We start from the raw sequence: 25,169 nt of genomic DNA, 5'->3' as shown, positions 1-25,169 counted from the left end.
TTCAAATGCGGTGTGATTCACCAGAAAGCACATATCTTCCTCTACAATCTCCAAATATTTCATCAAGGTATCTTAACAATTCGATTTTTCACGATTTTTTAAAGACGATTGTCGAGAATTGTAACTTCATAAAGTCATAGTAATTAGGGTTGATTTCAAAAATTATTATCTCAAAGACGAATAGAGATTTTCAAATACGGTTTGGCCCATGAAAGAGTACATATCTTCTTTTATAAATTGCGAACATTTCATCAAGATATATTAAGAATTCGATTTTTTAAAGACTATTGTCGAGAATTGTAACTTCATAAAGTCATAGTAATTAGGGTTGATTTTAAAAATTATTACCTCAAAGACGAATAGAGATTTTCAAATACGGTTTGGCCCATGAAAAAGTACGTATCTTCTTCTATAAATTGCGAACATTTTACCAAGATATCATAAGAATTCGATTTTTTGCGATTTTTTAAAATGATTGTCGAAAATTGTTGATTTCATAAAGTCGTAAAATTCGGGTTGATTTCAAAAATTATTATTTCAAAGACGAGTAGATATTTTCAAATGCGGTTTGATTCATGAAAAAGTACATATTTTCTTCTACAATCTCCAAATATTTCATCAAAATATCTTAAGAATTCGATTTTTCATGATTTTTTAAAGAAAATTATCGAAAATGATTAACTCCATAATGTCATAAAAAATAGGGTTGATTTCAAAAATTATTATCTCATAAACGAATAGATATTTTCAAATGCGGTTTAATCCATAAAATAGTACACATTTTCTACTATAAATAGCGAACATTTCATGAAGATATCTTAAGAATTAGATTTTTCGCGATTTTTTAAAGATGTTTGTAGAAAATTGTTAACTTCATAAAGTCGTAAAATTCGGGTTGATTTCAAAAATTATTATCTCAAAGACGAATAGATATTTTCAAATGCGGTTTGATTCATGAGAAAGTACATATTTTCTTCTACAATCTCCAAATATTTCATAAAAATATCTTAAGAAATCGATTTTTCATGATTTTTTAAAGAAAATTGTCGAAAATGATTAACTCCATAAAGTCATAAAAAATAGAGTTGACTTCAAAAATTATTATCTCATAAACGAATAGAGATTTTCAAATGCGGTTTGGTTTATGAAAAAGTACATATCTTCTTTTATAAATTGCGAACATTTTACCAGGATATCTTAGGAATTCTATAAATTATTAATAATTTATAAACGAACAAAACCTTACAATCACTAAATAATGATACCTGGATTATACGCCATCTTCAATTATGTGAAATAACTTAAGCGTTTCGCCTGATAATCTAATAAATACCTGAAATATTATTGTTTTGACATTGAGTTTCATTGGCAAGAATTTTCTCTGGGATTTTTGGAATTTCTCCACTTATTCTTTTGAAGAAAAACCTTTAACCTTTAATTTAAGATACATTTTCATAATCTATCTCTTATCGATATAACGCTTTTTAAAAATACAGAGTAGGGTTTATCAACGTTAATTTTTTTGTTCAAATTGCGCGCGGTTTTTCGTAAACGATAACGTTCCAGACGATAAGGTTTGGTACAAAGATTACCATTTTAAATTACTAAAAGGCCGATAGGTTTACCGATTACAAACCGGGTTTATCGTTCCGAGTTTATTGTTAAAACCGTATGATAATTTTGCAAAATATCGCCGATTGTTAAATATCGAGATTAATCCGAAACTTTGTTTTATTTCCCAATCAGGGTTTTATTTTTCTGGCAAACAGATAAAAGCGATAATATTTTCGAAACAATATTCAAAAGTGATTTAAAAGTTATCTTTATCTTGGGTTATGATAAGAAATGATTTTCGTTATCGCTATCGTTAAAATTATTTTGACTGCGGTTATCTAAATTACAGTTGAAATTAGTAAACTACAGAAACAAATCTTAATTCTACATTAGTGTATCTTTGTTGTAATTATTTTAAAATAACAATTTTTTTAGGGGTTTGAAAGCTTAAAAAGCACAGATAAAACACCTACTTTTAAGCGGCTTAGGGTTGCTCTGCTTGCGACGCGACATCCTCCCCAGGAGAAGATTAAAAAAGTAACACCGTTGGAAATCAGTCCCGAAGCAGGGTAGTTTGTTTCTTTTCACATTTCTTTTACGCACAACAACAAATAACAAACAACATAACAGTAACAATTCTTCAAAACAAAATAAACAAAAAAGACGCAGACAAAATCAAAAAAACCCAATCCAAAACGCTTAATAAATCCAAAAATAAAACGAAAAACACACAATTAAAAACACAAAAAAGAAGGCACTTTGCAAGGACGACGACGATTTCAACAAAAACTAAATTTAACGTTTAAGTTAATTTTGACAAAAAAGGAATTGTATTTTTTGCAAAAGTCTTTATTTATTCGAAAGAAACTGTCACAATCTTTTTAGACGGTTCGTGTCATCATTGTTGTTTTTCTTTTGACGGATACTATAAAGTTTTGACAGTAGTAAGATTTTTTTTTTGGTGGGGGGGATGACGGCCCCGAGAACACGTGCTCGCGACCGCGACCGACCGGCGACAATAACGCGACCTGCGTCGGGATTCGACTGTGGAGCGCTCCGTTCGAGGCGATCACAGTTGCCTCGTTCCAAAACGAACGGTTGAAACCAACGCCATCTATACGAACGAAACGTTAACTTCCACTACGGATACATCACGCTCAAAATCAACGTTAAAATTTCGAAACAATCAAAAGTTAATTGAACGTCATCTATGGAATTTTGATAGTAACTTGTATATTATACACGGTGGTTCAAAAGTATAATTTTAATACAAATTGGCATAAAAATTACTTTAATTGCTTTTTTTATACCTTTTGTGTTTACAATAATAATAATAATAATTTACAGTGAAAAGTCAATAGCAAATACAAAAATAAATATGTATATAGGTATTATAAGTATACTAATAAAACAAATTAACTTTGTTACTCCACAAACTGATCCTGCATATAATCAGACCATACATAGTAGGCTTTGTTGACCAAATTAGACTTCACCCATTTTTTGAAGTGTCCTCATTCCATAGTTTTCATTTCTTCTGGCAATTTGTTGAAAAACTTAACTCCCAGAAATCAGCATATCTTTTAGTTGCTTCTATCCTATGTAACGATAATCTCAGTTCATCTTTGGCTCTTGTGTCGTATGTGTGAAAGTTTGCATTCGCATTAAATTTACTTCTATTGTCATAAACATACATCGAGGTAGCCAAGATGTATGCACTTAGTACGGTAAGTATACATTCTGTTTTAAATACATCTTTGCAGCTGTCAGTAATTTTAAGGTTACATAAAGCTCTCACCGCCTTCTTCTGCAAACCAAAAATTCTTCCTAAGCCAGGTGAATGACCCCAAACAACTATGTTGCAACAGCATGAAAATTTGCAAAATAAGCTATTTTGGCCACTTCATGAGATGCAATTTTGCTGAGACGTCTAATTATAAAAATTGCTGACGTTAATTTTTTGGTTATGATATCAGTATGTGGATTCCATGTTAATTTGGGATCAAGAGATAAACCCAAGACTGACCTTTTGTCAACATACACTATTAATTAATTCATTTATGTATACATATATATTATTTTTCTCCTGGATAAGCTATGTGGCAATAAACTTATTATTAACGCGCCTCGGTCAAATTTAGAATGCAGAAAGTTTGCTTCATTAGCTCCGGTTGCGGCCGAGGCACTATAATTATACTACATCAACTCAAAATAGTCAACACATTATTGCGCTTCAAATTAACTTAAAATGCAGATCGCATGATTTTGTCTCATTAAGCCGAGGTCGCTTGCACCCGAGGCACTATAATTATACTATATCAACCCGAAACTAGTCAGTATAAATTGCGCCTCGACCAATCATGGAATGCAGAACGCATGGTACGCCTCATTAAGCCGAAGTCGCCTTCGGGCGAGGCTCTACTATTGTACCACACCAACTCAAAATAGTCAACACATTATTGCGCCTCGGATTAACTTAAAATGCAGATCGCATGGTTTAGCCTCATTAAGCTGAGGTAGTTTGTGGCCGAGGCACTATAATTATGCTCCATCAACCCGAATCTAAGCAATATAACATCGTACGTGGTTTTGTCTCTTTAAGCGGAGGTCGCTTTCGGCCGAGGCACTATAATTATACTATATCAACCCGAAACTACTCAATATAATGTCGCGCCTCGACCAATCATGGAATGCAGAACGCATGGTTTAGCCTCATTATGCCGAGGCACTACAATTATATTACATCAATTCGAAACTAGTCAATATAACATCACGCCTCGATCAATCTTGGAAACGTATGGCTTAGCCTCAATAACTACCACATCTACTATTGTACCACATCAACTCGAAAAGAGTCAATACATTGTCGCGCCTCGGCTTAACTTAAAATGCAGATCGTATGGTTTTGTCTCATTAAGCCGAGGTCGTTTGTGGCTGAGGCAGTATAATTATACTACAACAACCCGAAACTAGTCAATATAATGTCGCGCCTTGGCCAATCTTGGAATGCAGAACGCATGGTTTAGCCTCATTATGCCGAGGCACTACAATTGTATTACATCAACTCGAAGCTAGTGAATACATTATCGCACTTCTCATAGCTTTGCCTCATAAAGCTGAGGTTGCTTGCGGCCGAGGCACTACAATTGTACTACATCAACCAGAAATTGGTCAATAAGTACTTCGCCTCGGCGGTAAACAGCCTCGGCTAAACTTAAAAAAGATAATCTAGGAGACACCTGGACGCTGGGACCTTAACTTAGGAACCTCCCACGCTATTCATCAACTTTTTTACTGCGTGCTTAACAGGCTAAGTGAGTTTTAGAACTTGGAAGTTAGTAAAACGCATGGTTTTTGTTGTCCTTGCTCTGTCAGTATTGGAACGTTATCAACAAATTTTCATTTTATAATTAAGTATCGTTAAAAAAATCTAAATATTAATGAATACAATTATTATATTTTACAACATAATAAAACCATTCATCTTAATCTGTTACGCCACAAAAACCTTCTTTTATAAGTTATTAAAATTGACGGAAATGTTAAAAGATAACCTCGAATCGAAAAATTACTTCTATTACAGTTAGTTATAATTAAAAGATTGTGAACTTTTTATGGTAAATTTAATGGTGGTTCTGCGTAAATAAACGTGTATAAGATGGAAGAAAATAATAAAAAGACGATTAAAAAAAAGATTGTAGAAGGCTAACACCTCTTTCGATTATCGCTTGGTAATATTATAATTAGGACTGAGAGTCGCGATAACGTAATAGTTGGCGGCGGTGACACGTGAATATTTTCAATTACGATAAAAATCGTAAATGACCGGCAATTAATTCCGTGGAGGCGCTGGAAAGGCCGATAGAGAGAAGCGTTTTCGAGTTTTAAAACGGCGCGGCGCGATATCGGCCAAAAAAACAAAGTAAAAAATCTTGTAACCGGCGGCGAATCGGCAAACGTCCATTAAGATAAAATATAAGCGGGGCCCCCCTTTATTCTCTATGTTGGACGGGGGGACGACCGATCGCGGTGGGCGCTATATCGCCCGAAGGTTGCGATTAAAAACAAAAGGCGAGCGTTAAACAAACAATGCGCGCCGACAATCGATTGTTTTAACAAACCCCAACCTCTCAACCCAGAGGATGGTTAATGCTTTTATTTATTTATTTTCTTTCAACCTTTAGAAAATCACCGTTAATCGAAAATATAGTTATTAAAACTAGAAAGATTTTTTTGAATTTAAATTTTAATTTATTATTTTTAACCTAGGTTATGGGTACTCAATACTTTATCGTATCCTTCTGCTTTGTCGATAACCTCTATTATCTTCAGACAAAGAAATGCGGGCCCGATAACAAGGGACCACGTCCATTTGTTTGTAATCTAAGCTATTTTATCACTTAGCCCGGTGCATTTCAAAATAATTTTCAAATGAGTTACATTACTTAATAACTTTCGTCATAATTTTAATGTTTACGATTTCAAAAATTTTAAGGAAATTAAATCTAAAATATTTTGTAATACACCCCTAACTTATAGGCAACTTAAACAACGTCTAAAATAATTATAGATTTCTATAAAGATTTTATTAAAAAAATTTATTTATTATTAACTCGATTTTATTATTAACAAATTTTAATTTTAACATCAAAATTTCTAAATAATAATAAATTAATACTGAAAAAAGAAAACGTATTACTAAAAGTGACAGTTTTTGATGATATAGAGGGCCAAATAAGTTGTGGTCGAAATTGGGCTTTATGTTACAAGCAAATACGGTTGAACGAAGGTGCGTCAACGAACTGCTTAACTTTATACACAACCATAACAATCGACCAGTGGAAGTGTCTACGGCGCCATTTGCATCGCGAATTCGTCCGGTTTAATTTTAATGCGGTATCCGGTTTTGTTTTTCATGTAAAATGGAGGTTAAAAACGAATCGAGTCAATTTGACATCAGCAAAATATGTCGGGCTTGTCTCACCGAGAAGGAAGTGATGCAATCCGTCTTTATCCCTGATGAATCAATTGGGCAAACGTTACATTTAGCTGAAATGATTATGAATTTCACCAATGTACAGGTCTAAACAATTTTGTATCTTTTTATCATTAATTTTAATTTTATGTAGTCTTTAATTTAAAAAAAAATGAATAAAAAAAAAACAAACATAATAAAAACAAAAAAAAAACAAACAAAACAAAAAACAATTCATTGTTTTTGTTTTATTTAAAAAAAACTAATCTAATATTTACTTGTCAGAAAATGTTATAATACAGGGTGTTATGTATCCTATAACATAATATAGGGTGTTGCATTTAGAAAAATAAAGTTGACTTATGATGCATGCTGTACCGGGTGTCCCATCGGTTGTGGTATTTTTTGACGTCTAAATTTGAAGATAGAAATTCAAATTTCGATATGTATTATGCCACCCTACTTGGCCAGGATTCTTATACCATATGATATGGGAGTCATGGTAAATTTATACTAAAAAATTTGTGATTTATTCATTATTTAGGATAAAATTAATTTATTTTCTTAATTTTTGTCCTAAATAAAGAATAAATCGCATTCTTTTTTGTGTGAATTTACTTTATTATGACTCCTACATCATAATATGGTATAAGAACCGTTTAAAAAATAAAACCATAAATTTCGAGACGATTCATGTAAAAATTTTTGATCTAAACCCATAACAGCAACCGCTGTATGTCAGTGGCATTCAGCGGTTGAACGGCACCTTGGGATTTCCCACTTCTTTAATATTAGTTCGTCTCGTGAAATTGTGATATATTATGTTGTTGTATATTATTACAGGTGGGAAATAAAGGTATTATTATTAAATGGCTAAGATATGTGCCTTCAAAATAAAAGAAATTTTCAAACATTTTCTTAAATATTTTCAATATGGTGTATCTTAGAAAGACTAAATTTGGCAAATAATGTTATCATAAGAAATCATTTAAGGTTGCTATTGAAAATATCCAACCACGGATCAATGTTATACAGGGTGTTCACAAAGTTTATTTCTTTAAAACTGTTTTATTATGTCATAAACCTTTAAATTTTTCAACTGATTCTAAAAGCCTATTTCATTTTAATATTATTTTCAGTCTTAGAAATTTTTTATTAGAGGCGTCGTTTTCGAAATATTTACAATTGAATTTTTCATTTACTATTGAAACAAATTTTAAGTAAAGACAACCTGAAGAAAATCATTTCTAAATATCCAAAGACTAAATAACTGGAATCAGAAGTGAGGTCGTACTCCCTAACTAAAAGAAAACATTTTGGATTTTGTGGCAGATCGTAGTACTGTTAGTACTGTTGATAGCAACAGTACATTTCAGAATATCCAAAGGTACGTCTTGGCATGTCCTACATGGACAGTAGGATGGATGGGATTCCTTTAGTCGAGAGTACAAGAATTAAAAATTGCTGATCATTCTAATAGTGGTTTGTATATTTTTAAAAGTGATCTTAAACGATTTCTCATGATAACATTGCACTGTTTACCAAATTTTATCTTTCTAAGACAAACCATATTGAAAACATTTAAGAAAAAGTTTACAAATTTCTTAACTTGATGGCTTAAATCTTAGCCATTTATGAGTTTAGACCAAAAATGTTATTATTTTGACTAGTATTTGTAATTAAAATTATGTCACGAGTTACAGAAACACCTGTATAAGCAATATGTCAAATGAAGTTGATAATTTTAAAAAACTTATACATTAAGTATAGGAAATGAGCAAAAATTGTAAAAAGTTTAAGTATCAAAATAGCTAGAAGAGTATTTTCTTTTCTAGATTCAAACAGGAGATGGTCTTCCTTCTTTAATATGTTTAGATTGCGTTCATCAAGTAACAAGAGCATTTTCATTTAAACAATTATGTGAGCAATCGGATACAAATCTCCGACAATTCTTAGGAAGACCACCAGCTGTAAAAGAACAACTAAAACAAGAAGAAATCGAAGCCTCTGATTATTCCGTATTTGTAGAGAGTTTTACAATGGATGATTCATCAGATAACAGCGATGATGACGACGATGGTTTCACAAAAACGTTTATTTTACCCGAAAATCCTTTAAGTCCAGCGAATGAAAAGCTTATCGCTCAAAGACAATTAAAGAAAACCACCAAATTAATTAATAGTAAATTAAGAAAAAAAGTTTTAACGAAATCGGAAAAGGTTATGTTGAATAAAAAGAAAAAATTAGCGAATCAATGTGATGTTTGTAAAAGACAATTTGTTAATTTGCATTCGTTTAAGAAGCACTTAAAAACTCACATTGAAGATCGCCCTTTTAAATGTAAAGTTTGTCCTAGATCTTTTACAGAAGAAAACTACCTCAATAATCATATGATAACTCATATTCCTGATGAGCAAAAACCCCACGAATGCGACGTATGCAAAAAACGATTTATCCATCAAACTTTATTAAATAAACACATGTTAAAACATAGCGGAGAAAAGCCGTTCGTTTGTAAAATATGCAATAAAGGTTGTTACGCCGAAAACAGTTTGTTAAAACATATGAAAATTCACGAGAAAAAAGAAGGCGATCCCGGTTTACTAAAACACATTTGTGATTATTGTAAAAGTGAATTTCCGGATGCCGTTACGTTAGATGTTCACATTAAACAACACACCGGAGATAGACCATTTCTGTGTAATGTTTGTGGGAAATCGTTTCCACAAAGATTCAATTTAGAGTTACATTTAAGAACGCACACCGGAGAAAGACCATTTACTTGCGAAATATGCCAAAATAAATACGTTTCAAAGGCAAGTTTAAAAATTCACATGAGAACGCATACAAATGAGAGACCATTTGCTTGCGAATTTTGTGGGAAAGCTTTTCGGCAATCTGGTGACTTAACAAGTCATAAAAGATTACACGGAACTGAAAAACCCATTGAGTGTAATATTTGTGAAAAAAGGTAAAATTTATTTTCTATAAATTAATAAAATCGTAAAGTTTAATTTTTTAAGATTTACAACAGTAATGAAACTAAAATATCACATGAGAAATCACACAGGAGAACGTCCCTACGTTTGTAATGTTTGTGGAAGAGGTTTCACAGTGAACACAATATTATTAAGACACATGAGAGTACATTCAGGAGAAAGACCATATGTTTGCGTTATTTGTGGAAAAGCCTTTTCGCAATCAAGTACTTTAAGTACTCATATGAAGGTAAACAAAATTAATTTAATTCATTAATTATTAATAAAAAGACTTATATGATTTTAGGTTCATGCACCATCCCCAAAATATAACAACCAAGACCAACCAAGACCAATAGAAACAAAATACATTGTAGAACATCAACCCAAATATACCCAACCAAATCAAGATCAAGGAAATCCCCAAGGAAGTCGCTTACAACAACAACTCCAACAACAGCAACCAGTTCAACAAGATACAAGGATGATACCACAACAAGAACCTCAAAGAATGATTCCTCAACAAGATCCACAAAGAATGATACCTCAAGATGCAACGAGAATGCTTTCGAGCGATGGGTCAAGGATATTAACAGATAACTCGCATATGCTCAATGATAATAGACTACTTGAAAACAGATTGATGGTAAACGTTGGGGAACCCCCGAGGATGCTAGTTAATGATAATTCGCAAAGATTGATGAATGATAATCGTTTGATTGGGAATGATGGGAGAATTATGGCTACCTTAAATACTGATAATCGGATATTAACTAATGATGGGAGGTTAATAACGGATGCAAGGTTGCTAACAGATAAATATATTGCGAATTATGATCCGTATCATCGCGGACATTTAGGATGAAAAATTTAATAAAGTATTATTTACCAGCAATTTAATAACAAATTGGAGGTAATAAACATATCGTTCATTTATTACTGACTAAATACTTCACAAAAATAATAAGATAGACTGATAGTGTTTATACTTAAATAATTCTAAAATAAAACCAATTTTTTCTAGAATAAGCTTATTTCATTCTGATAAAGTCTTAATAATAAAAGTCTGATCCTATTTCTCCCATATATGCATTAGTGTTATCAGGCCAAGGATTAATTAAGGATAACTTTCGCGATTATTTTAATGTTTGCGATTTCAAAACTTTAAAGCAAATCTAAAATGTTTTTATAATAAACCCCTAACTTATAGGCAACTAAAACAACATCTAAAATTATTGCAAGTTTCTATAAAAACTTTTTAAAAAAATTAATTTGTTATTAACTCGACTTCATTATTAAAAAATTTTAATATAAAATTTCCAAATAATAACAAATGTTAATATTTAAAAGAGAAAAAAATTTGTTACTAAAAGTGACAGTTTGTTGATGATATAGAGGGCCAAATAAGTTGTGGTCGAATTTGAACTTTATATCACAAATAAATAAGGATGAATAAAGCTGCGTCCACGAACTTTATACACAAAACAATCCACCAGTTCACCCAACCAGTGGAAGTGCGGTTTAATATTAATGCGGTATCCGGTTTTGTCTTTCTTGTCAAATGGAGGTTAAAAACGAATCGAGTCAATTTGACATCAGCAAAACATGTCGGGCTTGTCTCGCCGAGAAGGAAGTGATGCAATCCATCTTTATGCCTGAGGAATCAATTGGGCAAACGTTACATTTAGCTGAAATGATTATGAATTTCACCAATGTACAGGTCTAGAAACAATTTCATTTTTTTTGTATACTGTTGGTTACTGCATAGATATTGTATCAAAAGTAGAGTCTTGGCTGCGAGCAACCTCGGCTTGGTTAGATGAAATCATACAATCTCGATTTCAAGTTGAAATGAGGTCGCTTGCGGTCTAGGCGCTTCTGTATGTGCTAGAATATCTGCTATATATATACAGGGTGTATCTGAATGACGTGCCCAAACTTCAGGGGTGATTCTTTAGGCAATTTTAAGGGTACTTTGATATATGAACTATGGGCGACTTGGGCTCCCCTAAGGAGCTACAATTTTGGTTTTTTTAAAAACCATAAACGTTAGGAAAACGAAATTTGGGGAATATGTTTAACTCATAGTAGGGCACGTTTTCACTTTATTTGTACTTTCAACCTATCCTTCTAAACTACTAAACGTAACCACCCCCTTTACATTTTTGCTAAATTTTTGTATGCAGATGGTAAATACATTAAAAAAAAATTTACATAGGTAGATGAAAGTATCCTAAAACTTTTTTGTCTCTCTAAAATTTTTCCAAAAACGACTAATTTTTGAGAAAAAAATAATAAAGCGAACACTGCGTGTTAAACAACGGGGTTATCTATCAAAAGTTGTAATGAAAAATCTTAGTAGGCTTTCCAATCTTTGTCAGAAATATTTTTGACGTTTAAATGTCAGTGTTTTTCTTACTATTATTATTGTTCCTCAAATTAATTTTTGAATAAAGTTCTACCGCATTTACGCTCGTTTACTCGACGTTTCAAATTTTAAATAAAACAATAATAATAGTAAGAAAACCACTGACATTTAAACGTCAAAAATATTTTTGACAAAGATTGCATAGCCTACTAAGATTTTTTCATTATAAATTCCCTACAGCTTAACAGTTAGTGTTTGCTTAATTAATTTTTTTCTCAGAAAGTATTAACTTTTCGAAGAACATCAGAGAGGCAAAAAAGTTTTAGAATATTTTCATCTATCTAAATAAAATACTTCCAATGTATTTATCACCGTCATAAAAAAAATCTAGACAAAAATGGAACGGGGGTGGTTATGTTTAGTAACTTAGATAGGAAGATTGAAAGTACAGATAGGCTCGAAACATGCCCTATTATAAGCTAAACTTATTTCCCAAATTTCATTTTCCTGGTGTTTATGGTTTTCGGGAAAAAAAAGTAAACCAAAATTTTTCGCTATTTTTGAAGGGGCGTAGCTCCGCAGGGGAGTCGAAATCGCTCATAGTTTATATAAGAAAGTACCCTTAAAATTGCTTAAAGAATCACCCCCTGAAGTTTGGGCACGTCATTCAGATACACCTGTATATATAATATAATCTGCTAAAATTGCAGAGATGTAGTAGCAAATGTATAGAGCCTCAGCCCGCTCGGCCGCAAGCGACTTAGTTTAAAATATCATTCCTTAAGCCTAGGTCACACGTAACGAGTACAGTGGCGAGACAGTAAAATGACACTAGGCCGAGAGAGTAGCGTGGCACTCGGTCCAGTAAATAGAATAGGGTCCGAGTGACTGTCTCGCCCTGGTACTAGGTCGAGCGCTCGGCCGAGCACTCGGTAATATGTTTATACCAACCGAGGACTTGGCCGAGTACACTGTCTCGCCACTGTACTCGTTACGTGTGACCTAGGCTTTAAGATTAAAACTTAGACTCGCTCCTAAATAACACAATTCAAGGCTATTAAATCGACAAGGATGGCCAATAACACGATTATAAATTAATAATTCTAAAAAGCTGTGGTAAACAGTGGTAAAAGTCAGTAGATTAAAATTAACAAAAATCATAAGTGTATATAATCTAAAATAAAATAAATTGATTTGAACATTTTAATATCAAAGTATTGTCTTTTAGATTCAAACAGGAGATGGTCTTCCTTCCCTAATATGTTTAGATTGTGTTCATCAAGTAACAAGAGCATTTTCATTTAAACAATTATGTGAACAATCAGATACAAATTTACGACAATTCATAGAGAAACCAGCAGCTATAAAAGAAGAAGTAAAAGAAGAAGAAATCGAATTCTCTAATTATTCGGTATTTGTAGAGTGTGTTACAATGGATGATTCATCAGATAACTACCATGATGACAAGGATGGTTTCCCAAAAACATTTATTTTACCGGAAGATCCTTTAGATCCAGCGAATGAAACCCATGTCACTCAAGCACGATTAAAGGAAGCCAAATTAATTAATAATAAATTAAGAAAAAAAGTTTTAACGAAATCGGAAAACGTTATGTTAAATAAAACGAAAAAAATAGCGAATCAATGCCATATTTGTAAAAAGCAGTTCATTAATTTGTATTCGTTTAAGAACCACTTAACATCTCACATTGAAGGTTTCCCTTTTAAATGTAAAGTTTGTCCGAGATCTTTTAAGAATAAATACCACTGCAATAGTCATATGATAACTCATATTCCCGATGAACAAAAACCCCACAAATGTGAAGTATGCAAAAAACGATTTACCCAACAATCTTCATTAAATAAACACATGTTAAAACATAGCGCAAAAAAATCGGTTGTTTGTAAAATATGCAATAAAGCGTGTTACACCGAAGCTGCTTTGTTAAAACATATGAAAATTCACGAGAAAAAAGAAGGCGATCCTGATTTACTAAAACACATTTGTGATTATTGTAAAACTGAATTTCCGGATTCCGTTACGTTAGATGTTCACATTAAACAACACACAGGAGATAGACCGTTTCTATGTAATGTTTGTGGGAAATCGTATTCGCAAAGATACAGTTTAGAGGTACATTTAAGAAGTCATACCGGAGAAAAGCCATTTCCTTGCGAAATCTGCCAAAATAATTACGTTTCAAAGGCAAGTTTAAGAGGTCACATGAGAACACATACCGGAGAAAGGCCATTTACTTGCGAAATATGCCAAAATAAATACGTTTCAAAGACAACTTTAAAAATTCACATGAGAACTCATACAAATGAGAGACCATTTCCTTGCGAAGTTTGTGGAAAAGCTTTTCGGCAAAAGGGTGACTTAACAAGTCATAAAAGTATACATGGAACTGAAAAACCCATTGAGTGTAATATTTGTGAAAAAAGGTAAAATTAATTTTTTACAAACTAATAAAATGATAAACTTTGCTTTTTTAAGATTTCTAAGCGTGAGGAAACTAAAATATCACATGAGAAATCACACAGGAGAACGTTCCCTACGTTAGTTAATGGTGAAAAATTTAATAAAGTATTATTTACCAGCAATTTAATAATAAATTGGAGGAAATAAACATATCGTTCATTTATTACTGAGTAAATACTTCACAAGATAGACTGATAGTGTTTATACTTAAATACTTCTAAAATAAAATCAATTATTTTTTTTTAGATTTTTTATCATTTTTTTTTGGATATGTCAATAATCATCGATAACATAATGAAAACGAAATGGTATAAAAAAGATATAAGTATTGAATTACCACAGTAATCACCTAAAATCACAAATTATAAACAGGATGAACAATTACATATATATATAGAGAAATAAAATTGACAGATAAATCATTTTTGAAAGAAATAAAACAAAAAATATATGATATTTTGTTAAGTAATTGTTATCCCAAACACTTGATTAATAACTCATGGTTTACAATACTAAATAATATAGATGGATTGAAAGTCAAAACAAATAATATAACCCCACAAGATCATCAACAAAGGGTAAAGAATACAAATACAGAAAATGTAAAAAGAGATATAAATAAAAAGAATAAACCAACTATTAGACAATCCCTAATTACACAATTCATACCTAGACAAACTAATACAGGGCAGAATGTTCCAGAAAGCACTCATAATAATAAAGAATTTTGTAAAATTAAATTTATACCAACATTAACAAATAAGGTAACGAATGTTTTTAAGAGGTATGAAATATCAGAAATAAAATTTGCTAAGTATAATAACAAAATTGGCACCTTAATATCAAATATGAAGTATAAAATCAAGACATTAGATAGACTAGATACAGTATACCAATTAAACTGCACTGATTGCAATAAAATTTAAAAGTCTTAATATTAAAAGTCTAATACTCGTCCTCCTATTTCTCCCGTATGTGGATTAGTGTTATTAATTATGCATAACGTTAACTGTCGCAATTATTTTAAAGTTTACGATTTCAAAAATTTTAAGTCAAATCTAAAATGTTTTTATATTAAACCCCTAACTTATAGGCAACCAAACCAACATCTAAAATTATTGCAAGTTTCTATAAAACTTATTTAAAAAAAATAAATTTGTTATTACCTCGACTTTATTATTAACAAATTTTAGTGTTAAAATTTCCTAATAATAATAAATGTTAATATTTAAAAGAGAAAACTTATTACTAAAAGTGACAGTTTGTTGATGATATACAGGGCCAAATAAGTTGTGGTCGAATTTGAACTTTATATCACAAATGAATAAAGCTGCATCCACGAACTTTATACACAAAACAACCCACCAGTGCACCCAACAAGTGGAAGTGCGGTTTAATTTGAATGCGGTATCAGGTTTTCTATTTCTTGTCGAATGGAGGTTAAAAGCGAATCGAGTCAATTTGATATGAGCAAAATATGTCGGGCTTGTCTCGCCGAGAAGGAAGTGATGCAATCCGTCTTTATGCCTGATGAATCAATTGGGCAAACGTTACCTTTAGCTGAAATGATTATGAATTTCACCAATGTACAGGTCTAAAAACAATTTCATTCTTTTTGTATACTGTTGATTACTGCATAGATGTTGTATCAAAAGTAGAGTCTCGGCTGCGAGCAACTTCGGCTTGATTAGATGAAATCATACAATCTCGATTTCAAGTTAAACTAAGGTCGCTTGCGTCCGAGATGCTGCTCTATATGCTGTTCAGTGGCGCCGACTACGGGGGGCTGCGGGGCTTGAGCCCCCCCGTAGTCGGCGCCACGGGGCTTGAGCCCCCTCGGAAAATCGTAAAAGTGTACAATTGTATTACTTATTATTATGTACAATACAATTGTTTTGTAATAAGGTGTAGCATATGAAAAAGTGCAGCCCCCCCATTAAATATTAAAAAGTCGGCGCCACTGGTGCTGTTCAATATTGCAGAGATGTAGTAGTAAATGTATAGGGCCTCGGCCACAAGCAACCTGGGCTTAATTAAATGAAAATGTTATTCCTTAAGATTAAAACTTAGACTCGCTCCTAAATAACATAATTCAAGGCTATTATATCGACAAGGATGGCCAATAACGCGATGTGAAATTAATAAATAATTCTAAACAACTGTGGTAAAACTCAGCAGATAAAAATTAACAAAAATCACAACAAGTGCATATAATCTAAAATAAAATAAATTGATTTGAATATTTTAATATCAAAGTATTTTCTTTTAGATTCAAACAGGAGATGGTCTTCCTTCTCTAATATGTTTAGATTGCATTCATCAAGTAACAAGATCATTATCATTTAAACAATTATGTGAAGAATCAGATACAAATCTACGACAAATTATAGAGAGATCACCAGTTCTAAAAGAAGAACTAAAACAGGAAGAAATCGAAGTCTCTGATTATTCGGTAGTTGTAGAGAGTGGTACAATGGATGATTCATCAAATACATCAGATCCTTTAGATCCAGCGAATGAAATCCTTATCGCTCAAATACAATTACAGAAGACAATCAAAATAATTAATAGTAAATTAAAAGAAAACGTTTTAACGAAATCGGATGAGGTTATGTTGAATGAAACGAAAAAATTAGCGAATCAATGTGATGTTTGTAAAAAGCAGTTCATTAATTTGCATTCGTTTAAGAAGCACTTAAAAACTCACATTGAAGATTGCCCTTTTAAATGTAAAGTTTGTCCGAGATCTTTTACAAAAAAATACTACTGCAATAATCATATGACAACTCATATTCCCAATGAACAAAAACCCCACGAATGTGATGTATGCAAAAAACGATTTCCCTATCAATCTTTATTAAATAAACACATGTTAAAACATAGCACAGAAAAACCGTTTGTTTGTAAAATATGCAATAAAGGGTGTTATGCCGAAAACAGTTTGTCAAAACATATGAAAATTCACGAGAAAAAAGAAGGCGATCCTGATTTACTAAAACACATTTGTGTTTATTGTAAAAGTGAATTTCCAGATGCAGTAACATTAGATGTTCATATTAAACAACACACAGGAGATAAACCGTTTCTGTGTACAGTTTGCGGGAAATCGTTTGAGGAAAGATACAAGTTAGACTTACATTTAAGAAGTCATACCGGAGAAAAGCCATTTACTTGCGAAATATGCCAAAATAAATATGTTTCAAAGGCAAATTTAAACGTTCACATGAGATCGCATACAAATGAGAGACCATTTGCTTGCGAATTTTGTGGAAAAGCTTTTAGGCATTCCAGTGTCTTAACAAGACATAAAAGATTACATGGAACTGAAACACCCATTGAGTGTAATATTTGTGTAAAAAGGTGTAATTTATTTTTTATAAACTAATAAAATAATAAACTTTGATTTTTTAAGATTTACAAGCGTAATGCAACTAAAATATCACATGAGAAATCACACAGGAGAACGTCCCTACGTTTGTAATGTTTGTGGAAGAGGTTTCACAGTGAACACAATATTAGTAAGACACCTGAGAACACATACCGGAGAAAAGCCATATGTTTGCGCTATTTGTGGAAAAGCCTTTGCGCAATCAAGTACTTTAAGTACTCATATGAAGGTAAAAAAATGTAATTCATTAATTATTGATAAAAAAAAATTTATTTTAGGTTCATGCACCATCCCCAAAATATAACAACCAAGACCAATAGAAATACAATACATTATAGAGCATCAACCCAAATATATAACCAGTTCAACAAAATACAAGGATGATACCTCAACAAAAACCTCAAAGAATGATTCCTCAACAAGGTCTGCAAACAATGATACCTCAAGATGCAACAAGAATGCTTTCGAGCGATGGATGATCAAGGAATTAACAGATAACTCGCATATCCGCTATTAAGCTGCTGCTCTTACACTCGTCCAAATAAATACATTTTCAATACATTTTTTTATTTAATAAATACACTAGCAGAAACAAAAACCAAGAGCGTATGGTGGTTACAATCCTATCCCTGCATTTAGGAACTCCTGTACAGACTAAAATATTTTCTGACACAAAATCTTTTTTAAGCTACCTTTAAAAATCCTATTAGACTCTCCTATTAATTCACTCGGCAGCTTGTTAAGTACCACTCGAGATAAGTACTCTGGCCCAAGCTGTGTTTTGGATAAACGCCAGTAATTATTATAAATTTTATTCATATTCCTAGTATCATGCACATGAATATCGGCATCTATCGCAAAAGCATACAGAGCACATTCGAGAATAAAAAGTGATGGTAGAGTTAAAATCTTTAATCTATTAAAAACATCTCGGCACTCTTCTGTGTACCCAAGACCCCCGGCAGTCTTTCTGTAAAAAAAAATTTAATTCACAGAAAGAAAAGCAAAATCGTATTTTATTATTATATGAAAAAGAATAACGATAACTTTCGTGTTTATTTTAATGTTTACGATTTCAAAAATTTAAAGTCAAATCAAAAATGTTTTTATAATAAACCCCTAACTTATAGGCAACTAAACTAACATCTAAAATTAATCCAAGTTTCTAAAGAATCTTTTTTAAAAAAATTTGTTTGTTATTACCTCGACTTTATTATTAACAAATGTTAGTGTTAAAATTTCCAAATAATAACAAATGTTAATATTTAAAAGATAAAAAAATTTGTTACTAAAAGTGACAGTTTGTTGATGATATAGAGGGCCAAATAAGTTGTGGTCGAATTTGAACTTTATATCACAAATAAATAAGGATGAATAAAGCTGCGTCCACGAACTTTATACACAAAACAATCCACCAGTGCACCCAACCAGTGGAAGTGCGGTTTAATATTAATGTGGTATCCGGTCTTGTTTTTCTTTTCAAATGGAGGTTAAAAACAAATGGAGTCAATTTGACATCAGCAAAATATGTCGGGCTTGTCTCACCGAGAAGGAAGTGATGCAATCCATCTTTATGCCTGATGAATCAATTGGGCAAACGTTACATTTAGCTGAAATGATTATGAATTTTGCCAATGTACAGGTCTATAAACAATTTCATTTTTTTGTATACTTTTTCGCGCTTCAAGAATGGTCGCTACATAAAAATACCGCTCCAAAATAATACCGTGACCTTGAGCAAAAACATAGCTGGTTTCGTAGCAAGTTAGAAAAAATTATATATTCCCATATATTATTATCATAAAATAATATATATATATATGAAGGGGGCTTTAATATATATATAACGTCTTATATGTATAACGTTATAATACAACGTTCGGAATCGGGTATTTTAAAAATCGCGCCGGAATAGTACGTTCCATTAGAATAATGCTCCAAAATATCGTTCCTCAAATATCGAACCATCACTACAAATATGTAATATTAGTAACGTTCTGTAACGGGTATTTTAAAATCGCGTGGAAGCGGTACGCTCCTCAAAAATACCGTCCCATCACTACTGTTGATTACTGCATAAATATTGTATCAAAAGTATAATCTCGGCTGCGAGCAACCTCGGCTTGATTAGATGAAATCATACAATCTCGATTTCAAGTTGAACTTAAGTCGCTTGCGGCCGAGGCGCTTCTGTATGTGCTGTTCAATATTGCACCTTATTATATTGGGCACCTTGGCCGCAAGCGACCTGGGCTTATTAGATGAAAATATCATTCCTTAAGATTTCAACTTAGACTTGCTCATAAACAACATAATTGCTGTTGCATAATTGCAACACAAAGCTATTAAATCGACAAGTATGGCCAATAACTCGATGTGAAATTAATAATTCTAAAAAACTGTGATAAACAGTTGTAAAAGTCAGTAGATAAAAATTCACAAAAATCATAACAAGTGTATATAATCTAAAATAAAATAAATTGATTTGAATATTTTAATATCAAAGTATTTTCTTTTAGATTCAAACAGGAGATGGTCTTCCTTCTCAACTATGTTTAGATTGCATTCATCAAGTAACAAGAGCATTTTCATTTAAACAATTATGTGAACAATCAGATACAAATGTACGACAATTCATAGAGAGACAAGCAGCTAAAGAAGAAGAACTAAAACAAGAAGAAATCGAAGTCTCTGAGTATTCGGTAGTTGCGGAGAGTGTTACAATGGACGATTCATCAAATACATCAGTTTCTTTAAATCCAGCGAATGAAAACCTTGTCACTCAAAAACAATTAAAGGAATCCAAATTAATTAATAGTAAATTAAAAGAAAAAGTTTTATCGAAATCGGAAGAGGTTATATTAAATAAAACGAAAAAATTAGCGAATCATTGTGATGTTTGTAAAAAGCAGTTCTTTAATTTGTATTCATTTAAGAAGCACTTAACAACTCACATTGAAAATCGCCCTTTTAAATGTAAACTTTGTCCTAGATCTTTTACAAAAAAATTCTACTGCAATAATCATATGATATCTCATATTCCCGATGAACAAAAACCCCACGAATGTGAAGTATGCAAAAAACGATTTACCCATCAATCTTTATTAAATCAACACATATTAAAACATAGCGCAGAAAAACCGTTTGTTTGTAAAATATGCAGTAAAGCCTATTACGCCAAAAACGGTTTGACAGCTCATATGAGAATTCACGAGAAAAAAGAAGGCGATCCTGATTTATTAAAACACATTTGTGTTTATTGTAAAAGTGAATTTCCAGATGCAGTAACGTTAAATGTTCATATTAAACAACATACAGGAGACAAACCGTATCTGTGTACTGTTTGTGAGAAATCGTTTGAAAGAAAATTCCATTTTGAGTTACATTTAAGAAGTCATAGTGGAGAAAAGCCTTTTACTTGCGAAATATGCCAAAATAAATTCGTTTCAAAGGGAACTTTAAAACTTCACATGAGGACGCATACAAATGAGAGACCATTTGCTTGTGAATGTTGTAGGAAAGATTTTAAGCATTCTAGTGGTTTAAAAAATCATAAATGCTTACCCGGAATTGAAAAGCCTGTTGAGTGTAATATTTGTAAAAAAAGGTAAAATTTATTTTTTTATAAATTAAAGAATTATAATTGAAATCCAGCCTACTAGTTGTTAATTTTAAAGGAGGTAAATAATAATTTGAAGTTTGAATCTGTACTTTTAAACTGGTCTTTATTTATTTAATATAAGTCTAACTAGTTTCGGCCCCTGGCCATCTTCAAACACTGTTTCTTATTCTTGTTAAAGAGATCACAAATCAAAATTGATATTACATTGATACTATTAATTTCTATTTTACAAAATTTTAAAAATTATTTTAAGGACGAATTACTACACGTCGTAAACAAATTACTTTGTTTAATATTTCCTTACTAAAATCAATATTTCTCTTCAATCAGGAAAAATAATGTCCTTTTCTAAAAACCGGTTATTTGACCAGTTATAGTAAATAGGTATACACATGTCTCATGTAACTGGTTCCTTAGAACTTTTTTATGTTCCACTATTCGTAGAGTTTTGAAATTTTGGTAGTATAGGTTGTTCAATATTTTGTTCATATTTTCAAGATGGCTGCCGAGACAGTAAAAAATTTAAATGGAAATCAAATGGCCTATCAGAAAGGGAATTTAATTGACTACAAATAGTCTACACCCGTCGTCAAATATAACTAATAACAACAATAATACAAACATGGACCAAAAACTGTCTATATTCAATGGCTTTCTTATAAAAAAAAACCTGCTTTCCATGCATATTTTGATAAATTTCCCAATATGAAACTACAGTAAATAGGTATAGCAATGTTTATAGATAATTTGTAGTCAATTAAATTTCCTTTCTGAAACCCAACCCAACCAGATACGTGAGACACCCCGGTATGTTAAGTCTCGGTGTTAATAAAATTATAAACTTTAATTTTTTAGATTTACAACAAAAAGGAGACTAAAATATCACATGAGTAATCACACAGCAGAACGTTCCTACGTTTGTAATGATTGCGGAAGAGGTTTCATGCGAAAATCAATATTAGTAGGACACCTGAGAACACATACCGGAGAAAAGCCGTATGTTTGCGCTATTTGTGGAAAAGCCTTTGCGCGATCAAGTACTTTAACAAGTCATATGAAGGTAAAAAAATTTTATTTATTTCCTTAATTATTAATAAAAGCAAAATTGATTTTAGGTTCATGCAGCATCCCCAAAACATAACAACCCAACCCAACACCAACACAAACGATATACATCGTAAAGCATCAACCCAAATATACCGAACCAACTCAAGATCAAAGAAATCAAGATAATTGACATATTATTATTTTTTAGGTATATACAGTGGTCCATTTAACATTGTACATAAAAATGAACCAACTGAAAGTTTTTCTGTGTGAAGGGGGAAACCATATGACGTTAACATTTTTTGACCTTGACCTTATTTTCAAGGTCATATGAAGGTTACGACCATTTTTTTAAATGGCACTCTATGTTTTTGATTGCAAAAGTAAAATAATTTAAAAAAAATTACCTTTTGGTTTTGCCAGTACGACAGATAAACATCTTTTCTAAATAATTTTTTTATTCAAATAGTTTTAAATATTGTTTATTTATAAAAAAATGATTAAACTATACTATTAATCATCTTAAAAGGTTTTCTTAGCTACTATTTCTGCATGCATTTCTTATCTGCTCTTTCATGAATCTCTCCTTCCAATCCATCGCCCAGCATAATCCCGATCTAAAGCTTCACGTGCAATATGTAAAAAATGTGCTGTATACCCATCATTTTGCAACCACATATTTTGTCTTTGTTCCCTGCTCAAATCTACAAGTAACGTTGTAGATTTATTTGTATCAATTTATTACCAATTACGCCACACTACAAACCAAACATTAACCGACCAGGGTCGTTGATGTTCTACTTCACTATCTCGGATTTTCAACTTTCCAATAGTGCATGTTATGTCTATTACCTTGTCCATTGTTTGTAAAAGTTACCAAAGAAATTGACGTCCAACCGCATTCGTTCTTGTGCCCATTGACAAAATATTAATCGATTTTCAAAATCACTTCCATAAAGCTGTTGATGCAATGAAGTGTGGTATGGGTGATACTTGTTTCGCTTTAATATTCTTAAAATGCTGGTCTGCAATATTCCGGCGTCAATTGCAAGTCGTCGAGTGCTAACTTGAGGATTTACTAAGCTAGCTAATACCGCAATTTCCTTTTCTTCCGTAGTTGAAAGTTCTTGATTCCACATTTCCAGTGTTAGTAAACTCATTCACAACTCTGTAAAAGGTACTTCTCGAAGGCGTATTTCGATGAGGAAAACGTTCTCGACATAAACTATCTATATATACTATCAGCAACTTTTCTGCCAGTTTCTCCATAAATAAAAATCATTTCGCCGTTTTCTGCCACACTTAAGAGTATCCATGATTTAATGACTTAGTTTAAACACTTTGCTTTAATGTAAAACGATGGGGAATAAATTCAGAATTTGTTGCCAAGCAGTTTTTATGCAAATTTAGTTTTAACTGTTACATTTTAAAACAATTCAACCCATTAAGTCTCTGAGAGCGATATTCTGAAAATGTCGACATAAGCAGTTCGACAAACTCTTGTTTGTTATCGTCATATGGTTTCCCCCTTCGCACAGAACAACTTTCATTTGGTTCATTTTTATGTAAAAATGAACCGTTTTCGAGATAATCGCATGCCTCACGTTAAATGGACCATCCTGTATATATTTTTTTATACATTACTTATTTTGTAAGATTAAATAAAGAAAATAATTTTAATAAATAAAATTTTGTAAAACATTTGAAAGCTCAATAAATATATTATTATTATTACATGGTCAATGATAATTCATTGAACCTTTCCTGTTGGGGAACCCCCAAAGATGTTAATTGTTTAATTGGGAATAATGGGAAGATTATGGCAGCTTTTAATAGGGATATTAACTAGTGATGGGAGGTTAATAGCGGATTCAAGGTATATAGTATCATCGCGGACATTTAGGATGAAAAATTTAATAAAGTATTATTTACCAGCAGTTTAATAACAAATTGGAGGTAGTAAACATATCATTCAAAATAGTTCACAAAAATAACAGGATAGACTGTTAATACTCAAATAACTCTAAAATAAAACCAATTTTTTCTAGAATAAGCGTCTTATTTCATCCTAATAAAGTCTTATTATATCTAAAAGTCTGATACTCGTCCTTTTCGTTCCCAATCTCCATATCGAGTTGGTTCCGGTCCTGTGGGTCCCCCTATTTCTCCCGTATGTGGATTAGTATTATCAGGCCAAGGATCAAATGCGCTAGAATTTTCAGCTTCTGGATGTTCCTGCGGTAAATCTTCTAATGACTTAATATGCGAAGTTTCTCTCAGTTTCTGTTTGAATTCTTTCATCCTAGGACTTAGAGGTTTTCCCTCTGAAGATGAAGAACGTAATAATATCTCTAAAAGTTTATAAAAAAAGTGGGTTTTTCTTTACTTACATATAACCAAGATTTTATATTGATAAAATAAAAGTTTTGAGGTTATGTTTTACATTTATATTAAATTATAAGAAAGAATTGATTTACCGTTAACTTGTCGGATGGCGTACGGCGAACCTTGCATTCGCCTCAACATGTACATCATAATACTCATTTTATAAGAAATTGGGTGAATTTAAAGCAATGAATTTCGTGTCTAAATTGTTTGTTTTGTTTTTGTTTGACAATAAAAATGGTGTTGACAGGTTATTATTATTAATACCAACCTAAAATGATAAAATTAATGTATTTGTTGATTTAATTTAGATTTATTAATTTATTTTTACTTAAATTTGAATAAAAATTGATAAATTTTTAGTTAAAAC

General features: G+C 31.8%; 4 protein-coding genes across 5 annotated transcripts in view; 2 read left to right on the top strand and 2 right to left on the bottom strand.

Annotated features, from left to right (window-relative positions):
• Positions 1-2,600, bottom strand: part of LOC111427810 (Zinc finger protein ush) — a 97,773-nt gene extending 95,173 nt beyond the window's left edge. The window contains exon 1 of the mRNA XM_023063127.2: positions 2,028-2,600. Within this exon, the coding sequence (XP_022918895.2) occupies positions 2,028-2,067 (40 nt within the window). The 5' untranslated portion in view covers positions 2,068-2,600. The remainder of the gene's footprint in view (positions 1-2,027) is intronic.
• A 3,702-nt stretch (positions 2,601-6,302) lies between these two features.
• LOC111427719 (zinc finger protein 721-like) lies at positions 6,303-22,986 on the top strand. The gene is made up of 10 exons (XM_023062973.2): positions 6,303-6,635; positions 8,365-9,500; positions 9,553-9,757; positions 9,815-10,369; positions 11,051-11,227; positions 13,104-14,320; positions 19,198-19,387; positions 20,265-21,352; positions 22,223-22,427; positions 22,483-22,986. The coding sequence occupies exons 1-10, from the start codon at positions 6,477-6,479 to the stop codon at positions 22,546-22,548; spliced, it is 4,998 nt and encodes a 1,665-aa protein (XP_022918741.2). The 5' UTR covers positions 6,303-6,476; the 3' UTR covers positions 22,549-22,986.
• LOC139429911 (gastrula zinc finger protein XlCGF57.1-like) lies at positions 15,549-18,302 on the top strand. Its single transcript, XM_071196288.1, has 4 exons — positions 15,549-15,949; positions 16,627-17,717; positions 17,770-17,974; positions 18,024-18,302. Exons 1-4 carry the CDS (start codon positions 15,791-15,793, stop codon positions 18,063-18,065), a joined length of 1,497 nt encoding a protein of 498 aa, XP_071052389.1. The 5' UTR covers positions 15,549-15,790; the 3' UTR covers positions 18,066-18,302.
• Positions 22,987-24,336: 1,350 nt separating the features above from the next.
• Positions 24,337-25,046, bottom strand: LOC111427726 (succinate dehydrogenase assembly factor 4, mitochondrial-like). 2 transcript variants are annotated; one of them, XM_071196303.1, is made up of 2 exons: positions 24,892-25,046; positions 24,337-24,738 (listed from the first exon to the last, which is right to left on the bottom strand). In XM_071196303.1, the coding sequence occupies exons 1-2, from the start codon at positions 24,956-24,958 to the stop codon at positions 24,503-24,505; spliced, it is 303 nt and encodes a 100-aa protein (XP_071052404.1). In that variant the 5' UTR covers positions 24,959-25,046; the 3' UTR covers positions 24,337-24,502. The 2 variants fall into 2 exon arrangements, with proteins under 2 accessions (XP_071052404.1, XP_071052403.1); XM_071196302.1 differs by having other exon boundaries at positions 24,337-24,765; positions 24,892-25,044.
• Between the last annotated feature and the right edge of the window lie 123 nt (positions 25,047-25,169).

This window comes from Onthophagus taurus, chromosome 6, assembly GCF_036711975.1.
Source record: "Onthophagus taurus isolate NC chromosome 6, IU_Otau_3.0, whole genome shotgun sequence".
Taxonomy (NCBI): Eukaryota; Metazoa; Arthropoda; class Insecta; order Coleoptera; family Scarabaeidae; genus Onthophagus; species Onthophagus taurus.
Note: the sequence above shows the minus strand (reverse complement) of the source record. Positions and strands in the feature narration are given on the sequence as shown.